This window comes from Cupressus sempervirens, chromosome 3 (assembly GCF_028749045.1).
Source record: "Cupressus sempervirens isolate cs-2001-9-10 chromosome 3, ASM2874904v1, whole genome shotgun sequence".
NCBI classification, from domain to species: domain Eukaryota; kingdom Viridiplantae; phylum Streptophyta; class Pinopsida; order Cupressales; family Cupressaceae; genus Cupressus; species Cupressus sempervirens.
In genome coordinates, this window is record NC_143120.1 from 253,880,024 (window position 1) to 253,901,606 (window position 21,583).

Genomic DNA, 21,583 nt, shown 5'->3' on the forward strand with positions numbered 1-21,583 from the left:
CTCATGATCTAGGATATGGGAGGTCAACACAATGCTCCAAGCGAACCAAGTATTATACAATAGTTAGAAGTTGTTGTTGTTATGCCAAATTATAACAGATTTATTCCAAGTAGCTACATGTTGATTGCTTGGTTGTTCCAAGTAGCTACATGTTGATTGCTTGGTGTCACAACCATGTGACTATGTTACCGTCACATCCATTTACAATTGCAGTTGGTTGTTTGTGGCTGATTCTCTTCATTTGTAGTGAGCATTGTGTTGTTTGTGGGCAATGTTATTGATATCGAGGAAAGATGGAGGTCATAAGTTTAATCTATATATTACATATACAATTGGGAATATTAACAAATAACAATCCAAAACATTGATACCAAATGGAACTCTACTCTCAAAATGGAGTTCTCATGTGCTGCTACTAAATTCTATCTCAAATTGTTGTTTTTTGAGCAGCTATATGAACAGCTTGTAAACAACAATGGCGAGGCTCTAAAGGCCTGCAATTGAGAAGCATATGTTTCTCCATCTTCCCAAAGATCTATAATAGAGAGAAAAGTGCGGATTCACTCGTGAGATCGACTGTCAAAGACATATGTAACTTTTGAGCTCAATTGCTTGTCTCTTCAAGTGAGAGTTTGAAGGAATATATGATGTTTCTCTCTGGCTGAGAGCTACAAAGAATAAATCATGTCACAATTATCAAAAAAGAATAATTGGTGAATTGTGAGGAAGATCAAGCTACGGAAAGATGAGTATTTTATTATTATGATATATGTCTTTGAATATGGATTATGAATTTTATGTAATTAATAATAAATTTATGTTATTACACTAGGAATAGTGTATACTTTAAGCATTGACCTGTATATTTCTCTTCATGATAGTATGATTCTATGAATTTCTACTAATCTCTCCTAAAATGCTTCCAGGATAGAGAAGCAAAAGAATGATTAGAGATTGCAGCATGAGCTAAGATTCTTGAAGAAGAGTTGAACCCAAATGCGTGAAGCAACATCTGGTATGGAATCTTAAAACTGGATTAGACATGGAAGAAGAGGATACTATTTATTTAAGATCATGCACGATCTTGGTGTATGTTGTCAGTTTAATGCTGAACATTGTAAAAACGAACATGAGGACAATGCTTCAGCCATGGGACTGATTTGGTGTCACATATCAATTAGCATTAGAGAGACAGAAATGACTATCACGTGTAAATATAACCAATATCACAAAGGAATAAAGCATATAGGAGACACAAAGATTTAATGTGGTTCACCCAATCCCTCGGCTACATCCACCAAACAACAGGTCCAATATTATTATCCAGTAATTTTAACCTGATAACAATATGCAATCCCTTAAAACTCAATACCACCGCAAAAAGCTACTAAATCATCATACATCATAAAAAAATCCCAAGCCTAAGCCATTTTATATAGAACTTATGGTGGTTACAATATAAGGGCTAGAATATGTCATTCAATAGAAAAATAACTCTCAATGCCTTTTGTAATAATAATGTTATTTTTGGCCTAAATTGTGGCAAGGAGCATGCTAGGGGCTCTATCCCAAGACCCTACCTTGGGTGCTGCCCCTTGAACTCTATCATGGGGGTGTTACCCCAAAACCCCTGTAGAAGAAATCTGGGTGGAAACTACGCTAAAGGAAGTGGGAAAAAATTAACCTTTGAGTCTAATTAGGCTCTACATAACAACAATCTCCCACTTGGAGACTAATCAAACTCCACAACAATAACCTCTCACCTGGAGACTGGTCATAGCATCGATGAACCTGTACCTCCCACCGAAATGTAAAACCACCCTGGACTCTATTCTTTTATTATGTTCAATCTAGACGAGCAACCAAAGCAAAAGATGAGTTCAACTTCTCCCTTGGTACTATCTTGGTAAACATATCTATTGAATTGTCATCAATATGTTCTTTTCTAGCTTTAACAGTCCATCATCCAAAATTGATTGAATGAAATGGTACTGCAATTATATTTTTTGTCTTTGAATGTAAAGCAGAATTTTTGGCAAGATGAATGACACTCTGGCTATCTGTATACAAATAATTTTCCATCTATGGTGTCCATGTAAAATTGAAGTCATATCATCTACTTGGTTGCCTTTATAGTAGTAACATGCTTTGCCTCTATAGTGGATAAAGCATTCACCTTATGTAACCAAGAAATCCAACTCACTGTTGTCTCTCCAAAAATAAATACATATCTGGTAGTGCTCTGCCTGGTATCTGGATCCCTTGACAAATCTAAATCAACATAGCCTTGTAAATCAATTATAGAGCGCCCAAAATGAAAACATTTACTGAATGTACTATCAATTATTTGAGAATTCATTTGGTTACATGCCAATGCTCAATCTCAGGATGACTCATATATCTGCTAACAACTCCCACATCATGTGCAATATTTGGTCTAGTGCACACCATGGCATACATTAAACCATAGTTGGAACACTCGCCGAGTTTTTAAGGTCAGCAAGTTTTTCCCAAAACAACTCGCGGAAGTTAAAACTTGGCCCAAGCATTAAAAAAGGCCGATAACTCGACGAGTAATTGGCGAGTCTTTAGTAAAAACTCGCAGTGACAGACCCTATCCAAAAACCCGTGCACTATGATGGAAATAAAGGGCAAAAAGTTCATTTTTTTGCAATGTTCATTGCATTTGTGCACTCTAGAGACTTGAGGTGTGGAGAGAAGAAGGTTTGGAGGCATTCTTAGGTGATTGCAAGTGATTCAAGACGGATTTGAGTGGATTTATAGAGGATTCTAACCGGTTTTAGAACACAAATATCTTTCTAGATATGTTCTTTTTATCATAGTTGTAAAACTTTTTATAGTTTTAAAAAATCTTCTATTGTTTTTGTTATTGTTTGTAAATGAGTTCAAATCATTTAAAAGCATTTTAACTCTATGTTTGAATCATTTGAAAGCCATTCAGCTCTATGCTTCACAATTTTTTTTGAAGAATATGTAAGATTTTCTAAAAAAAACCCTAGTTCTTTATTTATTCATTTTTCTATAAATTTATGTGTAGGGCAGCAGTTAAGCATTAAAAAAGCATGACAATTCCACATGAAAAGTGGCCACAAACACCATGCCCATATGGACATATAGGCACTCGGCCTAGAAATGCAAGAGATAAGGCATGGCGATATGCCTATGAAGCTCCAAATTATGTTGGGAAAGTTATATGCATTTCATGAAAAACTTATTTCTGGAGGCATAAACCACTTCAAATACCACCTTGCCGGCATAAAGAAACATGATTCAAATCCTTGTCTCAAGGTAACTGAAGAAAAAAAAAAATTCATCAATACACTACTTGTAGCTACTGAAGAGAAAAAATTGAATAGGGAGAGGGCGAAATTAGCTATGAGGGCAGCCATAGCTGAATCTCAAGGAGCTCCTTTTGATATGCAAGAAGAAGAAGAAGCACTTGAAAACATACCAGGATCTCTTCATGGCCCATGGATCCGCAAACAAAATGCCTCTTTTGCCAGTTCCACTTCTTCTACATTTCCTAGTTCTTCATCACTATGCGCATCAGGGATAGGGAGTTATTTTGTACCTAGGAACACAGCTAGATCACAGCCATTATTAGAGGGCACTAGATGGTTCAAGGAGGTGCATGAGCAAACTGATATTGCAACAACTGATTTTTGGTTTTTCAACAATATCTCAATGTATGTGGCTGATAGTCCTTATTGATTGAATTTGGTGAATGCAATTTCAGTATCGAGCAAAGGGTACAAGCCGCCTACTCGTAAAGATTTGGGTGGAAGGTTAGTCTTTTACTATTTAGTAATTGTAAATAATTGTGATTCACTTCAGTTCATTGTTATATTTTAAATCTTAATTATTATTTCTTATTTTTTCCTAACACTTTATTACACCTAAATTTTGTAGGTTGCTTGACCATGCGGTTGGTAGGGCAAGAGTATTGATAGAAGACCAAAAAAAGAGTGAAAGAAATATGGCTGCACCATTTTATCTAATGGGTGGACAGATGGAAAAAATAGAACCATTATTAATTTCTTGGTTGCTTGCAAAGATGATGTGGTGTTTTGGAAATCTGTTGATGCCTCCAACAGAGTGAAAAATGCACACACATTGGCTTTAATGTTGGAAAATGTTGTCATGGAGGTGGGAGTAGAGAATGTGGTGTAAATCGTCATAGATAATGCAGCAGCATATGTGGCAGCAGGTAAATTTAATTTTTTATGTTCAATATGAATCATGAATGTAATGCTATGGTATTATTCAATTTAGATTTGATGTAAACATGGAAAGTTTGTAATTAATTATTGTTTTTTTACTGATCTTTTAAGTAGAATCCTCCAAGAGAGGCATCCCACACTTTTTTGGTCACCTTGTGCAACACATGTCCTTGACCTTCTTTTGGAGGACATAGGAAACTTGATTGGGTGAGTCCAGTCGTGGAAGATGCTAGGTTAGTCACCAAATATATCTATAATCACCCATAGGTTCTTAGTTTGATGAGAAAGACCACTAAAGGCAAAAATTTAGTGAGACCCGCTATGACAAGGTTTGCAACAGTGTTCTTGACATTGCAAAATATTATCAACCACATATTGCCTCTAAAACAAATGTTTGTGTGTGTTGATTGGGTTGCTTCATCTTACTCAAAGAAGTGCGAAGGAGAGGTTATGGCATGAATAGTCTTTGATGATAGTTTTTTTGCAAAGGCTAAGGAGATTGTGGAGGTAACTTCAAGAATCAAAACATTATATTTTTAGTTGATTCAAGTTTCATTATTAATTCATAACTTACTATGTTATTAACTAATTTGTATTTTAACTAATTTGTATTTTTCAAATTTCAAATATAGATGTCTATGCCCCTGGTTAGAGTCTTGCGCATATGTCATGGGCAACAATCCCCAATGGGAGGTCTTTATGAGGCAATGGATAAGGCCAAAGTGGCTGTTAGAAATTACTATCATGTGGACAAACTCAAATTTGACCCCATTTGGGAAATAATTGATAGGAGGTGGAACAATATGCTCCACCAATCCATTCATGCAGCAGGCTACTTCCTCAACCCCAAATCCAAGTACTATGATTGTCCTTGAAGTTGAGATTTTACTAAAACTTTATTTTACTTTACTTTTTAAGATTGCTTAGTAAGACTTGATATCATTTTTAATTTGTTTTAGGGCTGATGATTCCTACTCGGATCCTAACGGAGAGGTCATGGAAGGTCTCTCTAAATGCATTAAGAGAATGATATCCAATGAAGCAGAGAGAGACCTTGTTGTGACCAAACAACAACTCTATGTGGAATCGAAGGGTAATTTGTTCTCTTCTATGCTAGCAAAGAGAGCAAGATCTACTCAAGCACCACGTAAAGCGTCAAACTTTAAAACTTTTGCAAATTGATAAGTTGTGTTTTTTAATTATCTTTTTCATTGCTTTATAACATTTTATATTTTGTTTTGCAGATGCTTGGTGGGCAAGTTGGGGTGGCAATACTCCCAATTTAAATAATTTTGCTCTCAGAGTCCTATGCCAACCTTGTAGCGCATCCCATTGTGAGCGCAATTGGAGCTTATTTGAGTTCATCTACACAAAGAAAAGAAACAGAATGACTAAAAAACGGCTTAATGACCTTGTTTATGTGCACTATAATCTTAAGTTGTGCATAAAAAGGGCACAGAGTTCAGCACTACCTAGTCCACTTGATCTGGAAGAGATAGATCCTCATTCTGATTGAACTGCAAAAGAGCCAAGTCCATTGTTTTTACCGGATGAGATTGTTGATTTGGAGAGGTAGGCCATGGAGGGGGATGCTGGAATAGATTTTCATTTCACAATGGATGACATTGGGGACGTGGACGATGATGATTCAAGCTCAGAGGACGAGGCATTACCAATGCCACATATAGGAGGAGATACATCCTCTTCTAGGACACCGAGCCAATCAATAGGGATGTCGAGCAAGGAGGCGCAACTACAAACTTCACAGTCACGTAGCTCATGCCCTATCCCAAGGCGGGGCACTTCTTCAAAGACTAGACCCTTCGCTTTCCTGCTAGTGCAGCTGGAAAGAGGAAGATGTAATTGTATTGATGTATTTAGACTTTTAGTATTTACTTCTAGTTTGACAGATTGAAACTATTTACTATTTTGCTTCCCGCCATGAGAATGCAATTTTGTACTCACTATGCATTTATATATATCTAAACTCTGCATGTTTCTTTTGTGTTCTCTTTAATTAACTTATTAGATGCATCTTCTCAAAATGTATTTTTAATTAAATTTCAGTGGTTTTTTTAGGTTCTTGATTTTTCTCGAGTATTTTTAAAAAATTGCTAAGTTTTTCTCGACTAAACTTTTGGAGGGCTTGGCGAGATTTTGGCTTTGGCGAGTTTTCTAACTATGCATTAAACTACCTCAGCTGAAGCATCAAGTACCTTTGACAATTTCTTTGACAATTTATCATCCTCTTCCAATGTCTTTGGACAAATCTCCTATCAATTCATATGACTAGGAAAAGGTGTGCTAACAGCTTTGGCATTCTCCATATGGAAACATTACAACACCTTTTCAATATAATCAGCATAAGATAATGACAATTTTCTACTCTTCTTATCTCTGCAAATCTTCATGGCAAGAATTTGTTTTGTCACCCCTAAATCTTTTATAGCAAATGAATGTCTTAAATATCATTTCAATCCCTTGATGTAATCCATGTTAGACCCAGCTACAAGCATATTATCAACATATAAACATAGAATAATGTAGTTGTCATCATCCAACCTCTTAAAACAAATACAATAGTTTGAATGACATTGAGTGTACCAGTGCTCATTCATAAAACTGTCAAATTTAATATATCATTGCCAAGGTGATTGCTTCAAGCCATATAAACTTTTCTTCAACCTAAACACTAAGTTCCTCTTAGCATTGACCTCAAATCCCTGTGGTTGTTCCATATATAATTTTTCATCCAAATCACCATGAACAAAAGTTGTTTTAACATCAAGTTGTTCCAAATGCAATTCTTCAGTAACCACAATACTTGGAATAGTGCGAATATAAGTCATTTTAACAACTGGAGAAAAGGTCACATCAAAATCAATGCCCTTTTTTCTGTGCAAAGCTTTTTGCAACTAACTTGGCTTTAAATCTTTACTTGCCTCCATCCTCTTTTTTCAACCTATAAACCCATTTATTTTGTAAAGCACTTTTACATGCAAGCAACTTGCATAAATCCCAAGTCAGTTTTTCTACAAGGAGTCCATTTCTTATTCAATTACGTGCTAACATTGAACCTTGGTATCTAGTTGCAAAGCTTCATAATAACAATTTGGTTCACCTGCATCAAATTGCATTTAATGAATGAAATTGCAATTGCAAGTGATTATATCACTTGCAAAGATGTAATTTGTAATTACATCTACTCATATTGCAAGTTGAAATAAAATAGGACTTACAATGTTGAATAAGTCAACTATAGTTAATAAGTTGAGGAATAAACCTTAGTTAGTTGGACTCCTCCCACTATTTGCTCTCAGCCCATCAAAAAGAATAAGAGAGGGTGCTCATTAATTTTTATCTTTTAGCAATGCAATATAATTTTGTCAGTGTGCATGTGTACCCTAAGACTTTGAGCTTAGATGTAGATCAAATTGTTTTCAATAAAGACAGAAGTTGTTTTCAGACTTTGTGCTGATTCGAGTTGACATGTGAAGACATTTTATCGAAATTGTTTATGAGCATTGTTCTATCAGTCAAAAGGGATTTAAACTCAATCTTGCAGATTTTGAGCTGCTGATTGTATTTAAAGTTATAGTTTGGTTTCAGACTTAGTCTTGCAGACTTTGTTTATCAAATTTGAAACTAGTGTAGTATGCTCAAGCAAAGGAGACAACTTGCAGACTTTGCTCTGCTTTTATTTTCTGTGTTTGTACATGTAAGGTGAAGTATACATTGAAGACTTTGAACTGCATGTATGTTTCATCTTTATTCCTGAATTCACATTAAAAAGTCATGGAAAGACTTCGAACTTTCTTGAGCTTCTTGTTTTTTACTTCGTTGAGTTGTACTTAAGATATTGGTGTGCAGATAGAATCGTTTCTTCTGAAATAAGAGAAGACAACGAAAGAAGAACACGCACTCTGAAAGAAGAGAGTATGGTAAATGTAATGACGAGTGAATTGGCTTATAGTTTACATAACTTCAGGTGTTAGTTTAGTGTAGGTTGTCTTTAGAAACAATAGGTAGTGGGAGCCTTCCCATATAAGCATGAAGATTCTGTCTCAGACACTGTAGTTGGAACCACTGGTTTGCAAAATATCCACCCAACAGCCTTGAAATTGCATGCATGAGCTATAACAAATTCATTATATTTTTTTGTGTGAAGATGTGTGAAGATTTTAAGTACAGAAGACACGTATTATCCAAAGAATCAAAACACGTGTAGTTCACCTGCTTGCTACATGCTAATCGTTTTCTGCATATGGGACATCCTCCCTCTGCACTGTTAATAATTTATTTTAGCATTGAATTTGAAGGGTGGGTTATGCTTCATTAGGCTGCCGACGGGGTAGTTAGCTCTATTCATATTGACCGAGTGATTGGTTTTGGGTAGCAGGAAAGAGTGAATGGGATTGCACGGTCCCTTTATAAACCCTGTCGTGTCATCCAAAAACATCAAACATTAAACTTCAACAGTAAGCTTAGACCTCCCAACAACTACTAATATCAATCCTTATGGCAATTACATGGTGAAGTACATAGGCATCATTAGTTCAAAAATGATAAATAATTCAAAAATGTTGACAATCATCGTCATTATTTTTGCGTTTTGAAGCTTCCCCAGTATTACAGAAACTTAGATTCTTCTTTAAGTTATCTATCTATAATAATATTCCCAAACAATCAACAATTTTTTACATTTTTAAACGAAAATCATAGCATATTACGGTGCATTTTGTATCTTATAACTCTTTTTTCACTCACAGAATTCGACGATGAACAGGTTTCAATCCATCCCTTACGTCGGGCAAAGCGCGTCCAAGCAAAACAGACATGGCATATGACAAATACGACTCAGTTGCCTCCTTGTGAAGCTCAACAGCCATAATCCTCTCATCCAGAGGCCGTTCAAACAAAGCTCCATTTTCCGGCGGCTCTTCACCACCATCGCCATCCTCCGCAACTTCTTCGATGCTCCTCGCCTGAATTTTCATGCGTCTACTGAGCTCATTTTCACCAGAGGAGACGTGTAAGAAGCGGGCATTCTGAGACCGCAGGGTGCACATTCTGCGCTGAGACTGACATTTTCGAATGATGACAAAGGCGGGAGTTGAACGGTACAGAGAAAATGAGATTAACGGGAGACGATGCAAGAAACGTGTTGACAGTGCCATTGACTATGAGTAAATTTCCAACGAGCTGTTTAATGCCGTGTTTCGAAACCTTCACATCCAAATTCAAAACTCTGGTCAGTTCTGCCGTTCTGCCTGTAAATTTAGAGTCCAAGAGTTTCTCTTCAATGTGATAAACCCTAGTTAAGTAGAAATTTTAAGCGGAGCTACTCGATAACTGTTTACTGGGTTTTTAAATTTAAAGTCCGCGAGTTTCTTTTCAATGTGATAAACCCTAGTTAAGTAAAAAATTTAAGCGGGGCTACTCGAGAACGGTTTACTGGGTTTCAAAATCTTTTCTTATAGGTGTACGAATGCTCTCTGCATTTTTTTTCTCTGAGCATTCGTGCTTCATTCTAACCCTAATGTGTCAACTCTCCAGAAGAATTATGGCGCCATGGTTATCTCGAGAGCTGTGTTTTCGAATTACGTTCAAATTCTGATTGGCGGATAAAGATTTTTTTGGGGGTTGAAAAATGCTTAAAGCACGTCAGCTTTTTCAATCTTTTGGACTTGAAAGTACTTGAATTGTGGCATCTATATTTAGTTTTGGTGATATAAGTACATAAACAACATAGACCTATTCAACGAAGAGTACATTGAGCAATTGGGTGGACTCATCATCATCCTACCAGCAACGAACATTGTTACTTAAGTCTGCTTGAGTTGTCTTGCTGTCCCATAGGCTATTTTTAGCCTCGTGGATGTTAAAATTTTATCTATCTATCTATCTATCTTTCAAAAATTGGAATTGGTGTCATGTTGATAAGCTCTTTGGGGGCTTTGGGTTGAAAGATCTACGACTTTGTGGTCTTGCTTTAGCCTCCAAATAGATCTTTCATGCCTTAGAGGGAGATGATCCTTGGAAAGTTTTGATTCGTAATAATATTGAGAGGGGATATCCTAAAAATGCTAAATTCTGCAAAAATCTTCCTTTCACTGATCTCATTTGTGGTGAATTTCCCATTAGAGTTCAAGGCTCGGTGGTTTTTAAATCCATCTGGAAAGCCTTGAACCATGTTAGGCAATTCATCACTAACAAAGACTTCTATGATAATAAAACCCTCCTTGGTGAAAGATCCATTTGGTGGAACCTTAAACTTGGTAATAAACCCCTTGCTCTTACCCAAGGGTGCTCGACTAAGTATTGGACTAACCTTGGAATCAAGCAATTCATTGATATCTTTGAAATGGACAGACTTATCCCTTGGGATGTTTTAAAGAATAAATTTAAACTTCCTGACTCTCATAAAAAGACTTATAGTATGATTTTTAAAGCTAGTAAAGATATCCCTACCCTTTGTCATGTGGACTCTAATAGTTATTTGAAGATAAAATGCCCTGATGGTATCATCATCTCCAAACTTAAAGCGAAGAATATTTATTCTGTTTTAAATTATAATGTTGACATCATCAATCATATTAACAATATTTGGAATACCAATTTGGATATTTCTTCTTGGATGAAGTTTTTTGATTATCTTTGGAAAAGTTCTATTGATCCTAAAATTAAATGGTTTAAATGATTACTTATTCTCAATAAGCTACCTATTAGGAACTCTTTTTCTAATATTAACTATTGCAACATTTGCAGAACCCCAGAAACGAGAAAGCATATTTTCTTTGAGTGCACTTTTGCCAAAGAGGTTTGGTTAATGTTTTGCATTTCTATCCCTTCTAATTTCAGTATTTTTGAAGTTATTATTGGCTTTATTTCTAATGCTAGAAAAGATGTTAATATGTTTTGGGATATTACCTCATCTAATATTTTATGGCAAATTTGGAAGTGCAGAAATGAAGAAAGGTTTCAAAATATCCCTGGAATGTTTACTGAGGTTTTTCGAAGTCTCACGTACTTTAAAAAAATTTCGCAGATTCAGATGACCATGAAAATCAACAAGGCTAAATTCAAAAGGCTGCTCAAGGACGGTCATGCTACCTTTTTTGCGAATGAGGTTAATAATGGATATTTCTGGAGGCTGCACCTGGATAATATACATGCTTTCATTCAAATCTTCAATAGGTTTAGCAAAGAGATTAAAAGAAGACCTCACAATGCTTCTAGTGAGATGGTTTAAATGCGGAATCAAATTCAAGATCCGAAAAGCGTGGTGTGGATGGATGGCCCCTTGGGCTGGGTGGCTTGGGTGGACACCTAGGTTGATGTGCTTTACTTGGTGTCATGGTCTATGATTTTGTTCGATTGTTTCGTTGTATATACTTCATTTTTGAAGGTGTGAGGCTTGGCCTCCGAACTCTGATACTCTGCGATCTCCTGTATTTTTTATCTCCTTATTTCTAATATTAAAAAAATGTTGAATTTTACATTAATAAAGATTAAATATGTATCTTTTCCAATCATGTGAGATATTAAGATTTTAATTTTAATCATAAAATTAGAATTAAATTATATATATAATTTTTATTTTTATTTTAAGATTATTTTTTATAGATTTTTATTTAAGTTATTTTTTATTTGGGAATTTATGTTTTTGATAAATAATGTAGGCGATAACCTTATATAACTATTTATTAGGGCTTGAAAGCACACAAACAAACTATCAATTCAGTAACATTGTTAGCATAAAGATAATCTTATCAAAATAGTAAGACTAGTATATTATTCATCCAGTGGTGAATAGCAGTAAGCACCCTAGCATTAGTCATTGTAAACCAATAGAAATACCAAACAACGTAATTGAAACTAAAATTGGTGTAATGCATATTAACTAAAATATTAGGAATCATAATAACATCGATCAAAAAATTAATATAGCATGTCATAGTGTCAAGCACATGATATAATAAAGTTTTTTAACATAGACTTGACGGAGTCATAACGACCATTAAAGAGGCTATTAGTATTTTTGAAACTAATAAAAGCTAAAATAGTAACAAGGCCAAGAAGGATGAAATTAGTCAAAAACCAAAAAACAATGTGACACAGACCTAGCTCTTTGTCTTCCTTTATACATTGGTCATGTCATGGGACACAGCCCTAGCTCTTTGTCTTCCATAACAAATTTGAAGAGGTCCTTCCTCTCTTCAACATCTTTGAGGTCCTTGTTTCTCAGCGCTCATCACGCAAATCACAGTAGATGAGTTGTGCATGACCTTTATCACTGTAGTGCCTGCCCTTAGATTGCATTTCTGTTATCATTGTCAAATTCTTTTAGGTTGATTTTATGCATTGATTAGTTTTAGAGATACTAGATTTGTAATATTATGATATTATTTCATGACTTTGATCACAAATGTATCAGTTATTGTTGCTTAGTTGATTTCATTCATGTGTTGTTAATGATATTTTAATGATAATCCTAGTTAGTAAATGTGGTTTCTTTCATAAAAATGTTAACATGATGTCTTTAATGATGATTATGTTGTATTGATAGAGATGCATTATTATATGTACGCATTTGATGTTAGACTTGTGATTTTTACGATACTTACCCCATACTTGCATGTGTATGGTGCGCGTGTTTATTTTATCTTTTTGTCTAAAGTGTTTGATGTGGTTAAGGTAGGGAGTCGTAGTCACCTGCTAGTCGGGATTTACACGATGAACCACTCCCCGCCATTGTCTGTTTAGTTTAGATATATTATATACATGTACATGCTCGTCTTTTATGCAGGATGTAGGTACCGGGCATCGACTTCCCTAAATTGCCAGGAGGAGCGTGCCCTATTACAAATACTCAAATGGTGAGAATGGGAAGATAATGATCAGGTCCAATCCTAGCCTTAAGCCTATAATACTTGTCCTGCAAGGAGGACTCGTAACAGACTGTCTACCTTTTTAAACCCGTGAGTATTTTGTGCGTATGTTGTTTTGTGAGTCTTTGATGAATTTCTATTAATTAAGTCTAATTAATAGATTAAATTAATAATTTAATTTAATGGAAAATTATTATGATATTATGAATATTTAATTATATTTAATTAATTGAGAAATTAATTAAATATAAAGAATTAAATTGAAGATAAAAGTTTTAAGATTAAATTTAAAACATGATAATATTTATTTAATTTAATAATAATATATTTAGAGTTCATTTTTAAATAAATGCTAAATATTATTGTTATTTAAGTTAATAAATATTTATCAAATTAAACGTTCTAAATATATTAAAAAGTTAAATAAAGTTTAAATTTAGAACGTGATTATATAATAATATATTTAAAGTGCATTTTTAAATAAATACTAAATATTATTGTTATTTAAGTTAATAAATATTTTATCAATTAAGTTTCTAAAAAAATGAAATTAAAAGTGAAAAGATATTTAATTATCATAAGAATTATAGTTCGCATGATTTATGCATGAGTTGAAAATAAAAGAAATTAATTGAAAAGATTAAACATGTGAAATTAATAAAGATATTTAATCGCATTAAATGCGCATGAGATTTAAAAAGTTAATAAATTAATTTTAAAAGCAAAGTAAAGTGGAAAAGTTAAATAAAGTAATTTAACAATTCACTTAAAGTGCATGAAGGTATAATAAAAAGAATATTTTAATTTAAAAAGGAAATTAATTGTGCATGAAAGAATTAATTAAATAAAATTATTCTAATTTAGAAGTGGTGGTGATAGAAACCCTAAAGGGTAATTAGAGTCTATATTAGAGGTTTTTGGGGTTATTATTTGGGGGAGAGAAGTTTTTCACACACAGGTTTGGAGAGCAATTCAGAGGGTTTGGAAAAGAAGGAATTTTTTTTGTAGCTTGAAGGATATTGCTTGCAGTAGAAATTTTCATCCAACTGTTAGAGTTTTAACATCAGTACGAGATAGGGTTTTGAAATCCCGTGAATGCAATTTTAATTGGAAATATCTGTTTGCTTCGTGATTGTTGGGTGATTGAAATTATGTTTATCATCTCGATTATTTTCAAGATCTGATTGGTTAAAATTAGTTTCTCATTGTTTATACAGAAGAATCATAGAGGAAATTAATTAAATCACGTAGGGTTTGAAGGAAAAGAAAGATTTAAAATTAGAAATTTGAATGGTCAAACTTAGTCTTTTTCCTATCAAACTAATAATGTAAAGATTATTATATATATATATTTAAAATAATTTTTTTGTAGAATTTGTTTGAAATGAAAATCATAAATTTTAATGAAATAAAAATTTATCAAATAATAAAACAATTCTTAAATTTTTTTTTTTAAAATATATTTATTTATTTATTTTAAAAGACGTGGGTGTTTTAAATATTATATATATATATATATATATATATATATATATATATATATATATATATATGGGGAGGGGCGGGTTTTACCCACCCCCTGTCCCCTTGTCCTCCTCGCACGGCGATCAGCCGCTGTCGCAGCAGTGACTGCTGCGGCAGCGGCCTGCTATGACAGCGCTGCCGCACTAAGGGCTGCGGCCAGTACTGTTAGCCGGCGGGCTATAAACGTTTCTTGATATATGCATTAAATTTTTTTAATTATAATTTAGTTTTTATTATATTTTAATTATATTAAAATTTTAAATTATTAAACTTAAATATATTAAGTTTTAATTATATTGAATTTGATTATCATTTATTAATAATTTTGTAATTAAATAAATTATTTGTAAATATAATATAGATTCTTATGAAAAATAATAATAATTGGTTTAATTAAAATTTGATTTAATTGAGTAAAGGAAGTGGTTTAAATTAAAGATAATTAAATTATTATAATACCAAATTTTAATGAAAAACGTAGATTATTATATTGATGGATTAATAAGTATTATTAATAATTTAATTATCACTCTTGGGGACTTAACTTGAAATCATTTGGATATAGGGACAAGATATTTTTGTAAGGGTAAACTATGGGAATTATCTGATTAAAACATACGTTCAACTGGAAATGGGAACTTGTAGTGCCTGCCCCTAGCTCGCATTTCTGTTATCATTGTCAAATTCTTTTAGGTTGATTTTATGCATTGATTAGTTTTAGAGATACTAGATTTGTAATATTATGATATTATTTCATGACTTTGATCACAAATGTATCAGTTAATGTTGCTTAGTTGATTTCATTCATGTGTTGTTAATGATATTTTAATGATTCCTAATTAGTAAATGTGGTTTCTTTTATAAAAATATTAACATGATGTCTTTAATGATGATTATGTTGTATTGATAGAGATGCATTATTATATGTACACATTTGATCTTAGATTTGTGATTATTATACTTACCTCATACTTGCATGTGTATGGTGTGCGTGTTTATTTTATCTTTCTGTCTGACGTGTTTGATGTGGTTAGGAGAGGGAGTCGTAGTCACTTGCTAGTCGGGATCTACACGATGAACCACTCCCCGCCATTGTCTGTTTAGTTTAGATATATTATATACATGTACATACTCGTCTTTTATGCAGGATGCAAGTACCGAGCATCGACTTCCCTGAATTGCCATGATGAGCGTGCCCTATTACAAATACTCAAATGGTGAGAATGGGAAGATAATGATCAGGTCCAATCCTAGCCATAAGCCCATAATACTTGTCCTGCAAAGAGGACTCGTAACAGACTGTCTACCCTTTTTAAACCCGTGAGTATTTTGTGCGTATGTTGTTTTGTGAGTCTTTGATGAATTTCTATTAATTAAGTCTAATTAATAGATTAAATTAATAATTTAATTTAATGAAAAATTATTATGATATTATGAATATTTAATTATATTTAATTAATTGAGAAATTAATTAAATATAAAGAATTAAATTGAAGATAAAAGTTTTAAGATTAAATTTAGAACATGATAATATTTATTTAATTTAATAATAATATATTTAGAGTTCATTTTTAAATAAATGCTAAATATTATTGTTATTTAAGTTAATAAATATTTATCAAATTAAACGTTCTAAATATGTTAAAAAGTTAAATAAAGTTTAAATTTAGAACGTGATTATATTTATTTAATTTAATAATAATATATTTAGAGTGCATTTTTAAATAAATGCTAAATATTATTGTTATTTAAGTTAATAAATATTTTATCAATTAAGTTTCTAAAAAAATGAAATTAAAAGTGAAAAGATATTTAATTATCATAAAGATTATAGTTCGCATGATTTATGCATGAGTTGAAAATAAAAGAAATTAATTTAAAAGATAAAAAACATGTGAACTCGAATAAAGATATTTTAATAATGTGCACATGAGATTTAAAAAGTTATAAATTGATTTAAAATAGAAGTTGAGTGGAAGTTAAATAAAGTAATTTAATAATTCACTTAAAGTGCATGAAGGAAAAATAAAATAAAATTTTAATTAACAGCGAATTAATTGTGCAAGAAAGAATTAATTAAATAAAATTATTCTAATTTAGAAGTGGTGGTGACAGAAATCCTAAGGGTAATTAGATTCTATATTAGAGGGTTTTGGGGTCATTATTTAGGGGGGAAGTTTTTCAGACACAGATTTCTGGGAACACACTTTTGGAAGGGGAACAAAAAAATCTTTGAAAGCTTTGAAGGGTTTGGATTAGCAAAGGTTTCAACAAGTTGTTAGCATCAGATCAAGGTAGGGTTTGTGAACCATTGTAGAAATATTTTCGGATCTTTGTTTTCTTCGTGCTTGTTGAAAATTGTTTTCTCAAATTTCGTTGTATGAATTTTGCCACCTTCCGTTCTAAATCTTTTGCTATTCGATTTCATTTGTGAATCTACATTGAAAAACTATTTAGAAACATCGTTCTACAATTGAAATAAATTGGTATTAAATCAAGATCTGGGTTTGAATTAAAATGGAATTGAGAAATTTAATTTGGGTAGCGTTTCAAAAAAAAATAAAAATTCTAAAATGTGAAATTTGATTGGTTGATAGTATTCTCTCTATCAGATTATATTTGTTAATATTTTTTTAAAAAAGTAATAAAATAAAGTAAAGAAAAATTATTTATTTATTTAAAATATTATTATTATAGAAATTTAAAATAAAATAAAACACTTTTTTTTAATAGAGGAGAATTTGTTTAAAAGTTTTTGTAGTAAATAAAATTTAAAATAATAAAATAGTATTTATATATACATCTTTTTACATACTATGGGGGAGGATTGTTTAATGTTTTAATTATAAATAAATAAAATTTTAAAAATTTTTAAAAAAATATAATACAAACTTACCCCCCACCTCCCTAACACACTTATCTTTTTATAATCGTCGGCGGCCTGCACAATGCAGTGTACACAGTGTACCTGCAGGTCTCCGCACGGCTTATTAAAGATCGATGACTTAAAAGCTTGCAAGCAGCGATATTAAATCGCTTTTGAAAATTTGATTTATTTTTTAAAGTTTTAATTAATAATATATATATTTATTAATTAATATTAATATATATTATTTAATAAATATTATATGTTATTTGATATGTATTAATATTCAGTTCTAATCTATAAAATATTAATGAATTATTATTAATAGTAATTTAAATTATATTTTAATAAATTGTTATTCTTAATTTAATTAATTGATTTAAATTATGATAATATTTAATTTAATTTTTAATTAAATTATTATTATTATTGTAATGAATTTAGAATTGATATGAATATTTTATATATTAATTATTTTAATTAAACATGATTTAATTAGAATTAATTAATAATGAAAGTTCTTTAAGTTATAAGTTTTATTTAATCATTATATTATTGATTTTAATAAATTCGTAGATTATTTTCTATTAATTTACCTGTGGAATATTTTAGAAAATGGGTAATTGAACCTTATAATTGAGTATAAGAATGGGGTAAGTTATAGGGGTAAACGATGATTCTTATCTACTTGAAAACTAACATTGAAAATGAAAACGAAACCTCAAATTAACTCAATGATATGATTCTCAACTTTAACCAAACTATGAAACTATATTGTTTTGCTTATATTGTCTATGCTTTGGGGTTTGGGGTTGATTAGATGTTGACCAGTCTAGGATGTATACCAGAGGCTTTGTCAGATTTCTTTTATACCATTTATGTGGTTGGATGTCATGATGTGTTTTGTGATTCAAATTGAGATTTTATTTGTGAGATTTACTTGTGGAGGAACTTATGTGTACTTGAATGGGAGAGCCATCTTGTTATCAGGTTGCCTGTTAAGGAACCGAGTTTGATTTTTATGGGTGTTGTAGTATGAGACACAATTGTGTTTTTATGTGCTTAGGAGAGGTTGTCTAGGTACGTGACTTTGGAAGTGGCTTGCATAGGGGTCCGAGACCCAAAGTGGTCAGTACCAGGGTAACCTAATGCAAGTTATGTAATAAGTGATAATCTAGTAAGTAAAATTTATGGGGGGAAAACACACTAAAAAGATAAGTTAGAGATATTTGATCTACCCATGCCTTTAGTGCTTGTATAGACTAAGGATGGGAATGAGATGAGTGCCTCGTCTTCTTGAGAGGGCTTTCTAGTTTTCATATGTGTGATGTTGAGGGTCCGGGGTTCAGAGTAACCAGTCCAGGGTAACTCAACGCTTGAGGGTCCGGGGTCTATTAAGAGATCAGTCCAGGGTAACTCAAGCAGCCATGTGATGACACTCCCTAGTATGTAGTCTGAGTCTCCTCTGTAGATTTTGTGTATCTCTGGTGGTGTACTTATTGTTGGTGGTGTATCTATTGTCGGATGTGTTTATTATGGTTATTTACTTTCATTGACGATGATTGGTGATTCATGGATGATGTACTTTTGACATGTGGCTTTTGACTTGAGGTGATTATCTTTTGTTGACTTTATCTTATGACCTTGGTATTTGGTTTATACTTGGTTCATGTATGATGTTTGATTATGTGGTGTCAGTATTGGAGTGAGTGTTCTTACTTTTGGATTATTTTATCTTCTTGAGTAGCATGTGTTACCTTTGAGGTAGTTTTGGCTATTAGGGGTACCTTGCCTAGGAATGTTTTATGTTTGATAGCTGTATGTGGATCGTTCATTATCTTCTCTGCACGGTGGGAGTGGAAGCCTGACTAGGTAACCACGCGGTCGGGAGGTAGTGCCTTCTTACCATTTGGGTTCCCCTTCACATTGCTAGCTGTTGGATGTTCGTTGCAGAAGATGTACCTTTATCATTCTTATTTCTTATCTTAGAGACTTCTTTTCAGATGATGTATATATGTTATCATGTATTCTGATGTATTGAATCTATTCTCACATACCCTGCGACATGTGCAATGGATGTTATTTATTGGATGTACTTTCATTGTATTAGTTATACTTATGCTTTGCTTATGCGATTATGTATCTATTATTTCTTTATGATCTTGAGACATTGTACTTGGAACTTAAATTAATTAATTTAAAATTATTAAATGTGACTCAACGTAAAGGAATCCTTGAGGAATTGAAACTGTATCTATACTTGCATGTGTATTTGATGTGTATGTTCATATTGCTTCCGCATTAATGTTATCTTGATGTTGTTTAAACTTTAGGAAAAAAAAAAAAAAAGTTCAGTAAACATTGTAACATGTTAGGTTTAATTCTCTTGGGTTCCCGAGCGGGGCGTTACAGAACTAATCATTAACTCAACAATATATTGTCAATCAAGTTCATACTTTGAAATGAGAATTGAAACTTTACTTTTGACTTTATTGTGTATTATCAAATCAAACCAAACTATGAAACTGTGGTGTTGCTTGTATTATTTATGCCTTTGGATTTTGGAGTCGAGTAGGTGTTGACCAGTCTAGGATGTACACCAGAGGTTTTGTGAGATTTCTTGTATACTATTTATGGGACTAGATGTTGTGATGTGTTTTGTGATTCATATTGAGATTATGTTTATGAGGTTTACTCTATGGAACATTTATGTGTACTTGGGTTTGGAGAACCAATTTGCTTTCGAGTTGCCTGTTAAGGAACCGAGTTTGATCTTTATGAATGTTGTGGTATGGGACACAACTGTGTTTTTATGTGCTTAGGAGAGGTTGTCTAGGTACGTGACTTGGGAGTGGCTTGCATAGGGGTCCGGGACCCAAAGTGGTCAGTACCAGGGTAACCTAATGCAAGTTATGTAATAAGTGATAATCTAGTAATTAAAATTTATGGGGGGGAACACACTAAAAAGATAAGTTAGAGATTTGATCCACCCATGCCTTGAGTGCTTGTATAGGCTAAGGATGGGAATGAGATGAGTGCCTCGTCTTCTTGAGAGGGCTTTCTAGTTTCCATATGTGTGATGTTGAGGGTCTAGGGTTCATAGTAACCAGTCCAGGGTAACTCAACGCTTGAGGGTCCGGGGTCTATTAAGAGATCAGTCCAGGGTAACTCAAGCAGCCATGTGATGACACTCCCTAGTATGTAGCTTGAGTCTCCTCTGTAGATTTGTGTATCTCTGGTGGTGTATTTATTGTTGGATGTGTTTATTGTGGTTATTACTTTCATTGAGGATGATTGGTGATTCATGGATGATGTACTCTTGATATGTGGTTTTTGACTTGAGGTGATTATCTTTCATCGACTTTACCTTATGATCTTGGTATTTGGTTTATACTTGGTTCGTGTATGATGTTTGGTTATGTGGTGTCGGTATTGGATTGAGTGTTCTTACTTTTGGATTATTTTATCTTCTTGAGTAGCATGTGTTACCTTTGAGGTATTTTTGGCTATTAGGGGTACCTTGCCTAGGAATGTTTTATGTTTGATTAGCCGTATGTGGATCGTTCATTATCTTCCCTGCACGGTGGGAGTGGAAACCTGACTAGGTAACCACGCGGTCGGGAGGTAGTGCCTTCTTACCATTTGGGTTCCCCTTCACATTGCCAGCTGTTGGATGTTCGTTGCTGAAGATGTACCTTTATCATTCTTATTTCTTATCTCAGAGACTTCTTTTCAGATGATGTATATATGTTATCATGTATTCTGATGTATTGTATCTATTTTCACATACCCTGCAACATGTGCAGTGGATGTTATTATTTGGATATACTTTCATTGTATTGTTTATACTTATGCATTTGCTTATGCGATTATGTATCTGTTACTTCTTTTTGATCTTGAGACATTGTACTTGGAATTTTAAACTAATTAATTTAAAATTATTAAATGTGACTCAACGTAAAGAAACTCTTGAGGAATTGAAACTGTATCCATATTTGCATATGTGTATTTGATGTGTATGTTCATATTGCTTCCACATTAATGTTATCTTGATGTTGTTT

At 32.8% G+C, this 21,583-nt stretch overlaps 1 protein-coding gene across 2 annotated transcripts in view; it reads right to left on the reverse strand.

Moving 5' to 3' along the window:
• GYRA (DNA GYRASE A) overlaps positions 1–9,947 on the reverse strand; it is a 256,897-nt gene extending 246,950 nt beyond the window's left edge. For both annotated transcript variants that reach the window (XR_016362072.1, XM_089819315.1), the window contains exon 1: positions 9,009–9,947. Coding sequence is in view for 1 of the 2 variants with exons in the window: in XM_089819315.1 (XP_089675441.1) it covers positions 9,009–9,418 (410 nt within the window). In the remaining variant the exon portion in view is untranslated. The remainder of the gene's footprint in view (positions 1–9,008) is intronic.
• Between the last annotated feature and the right edge of the window lie 11,636 nt (positions 9,948–21,583).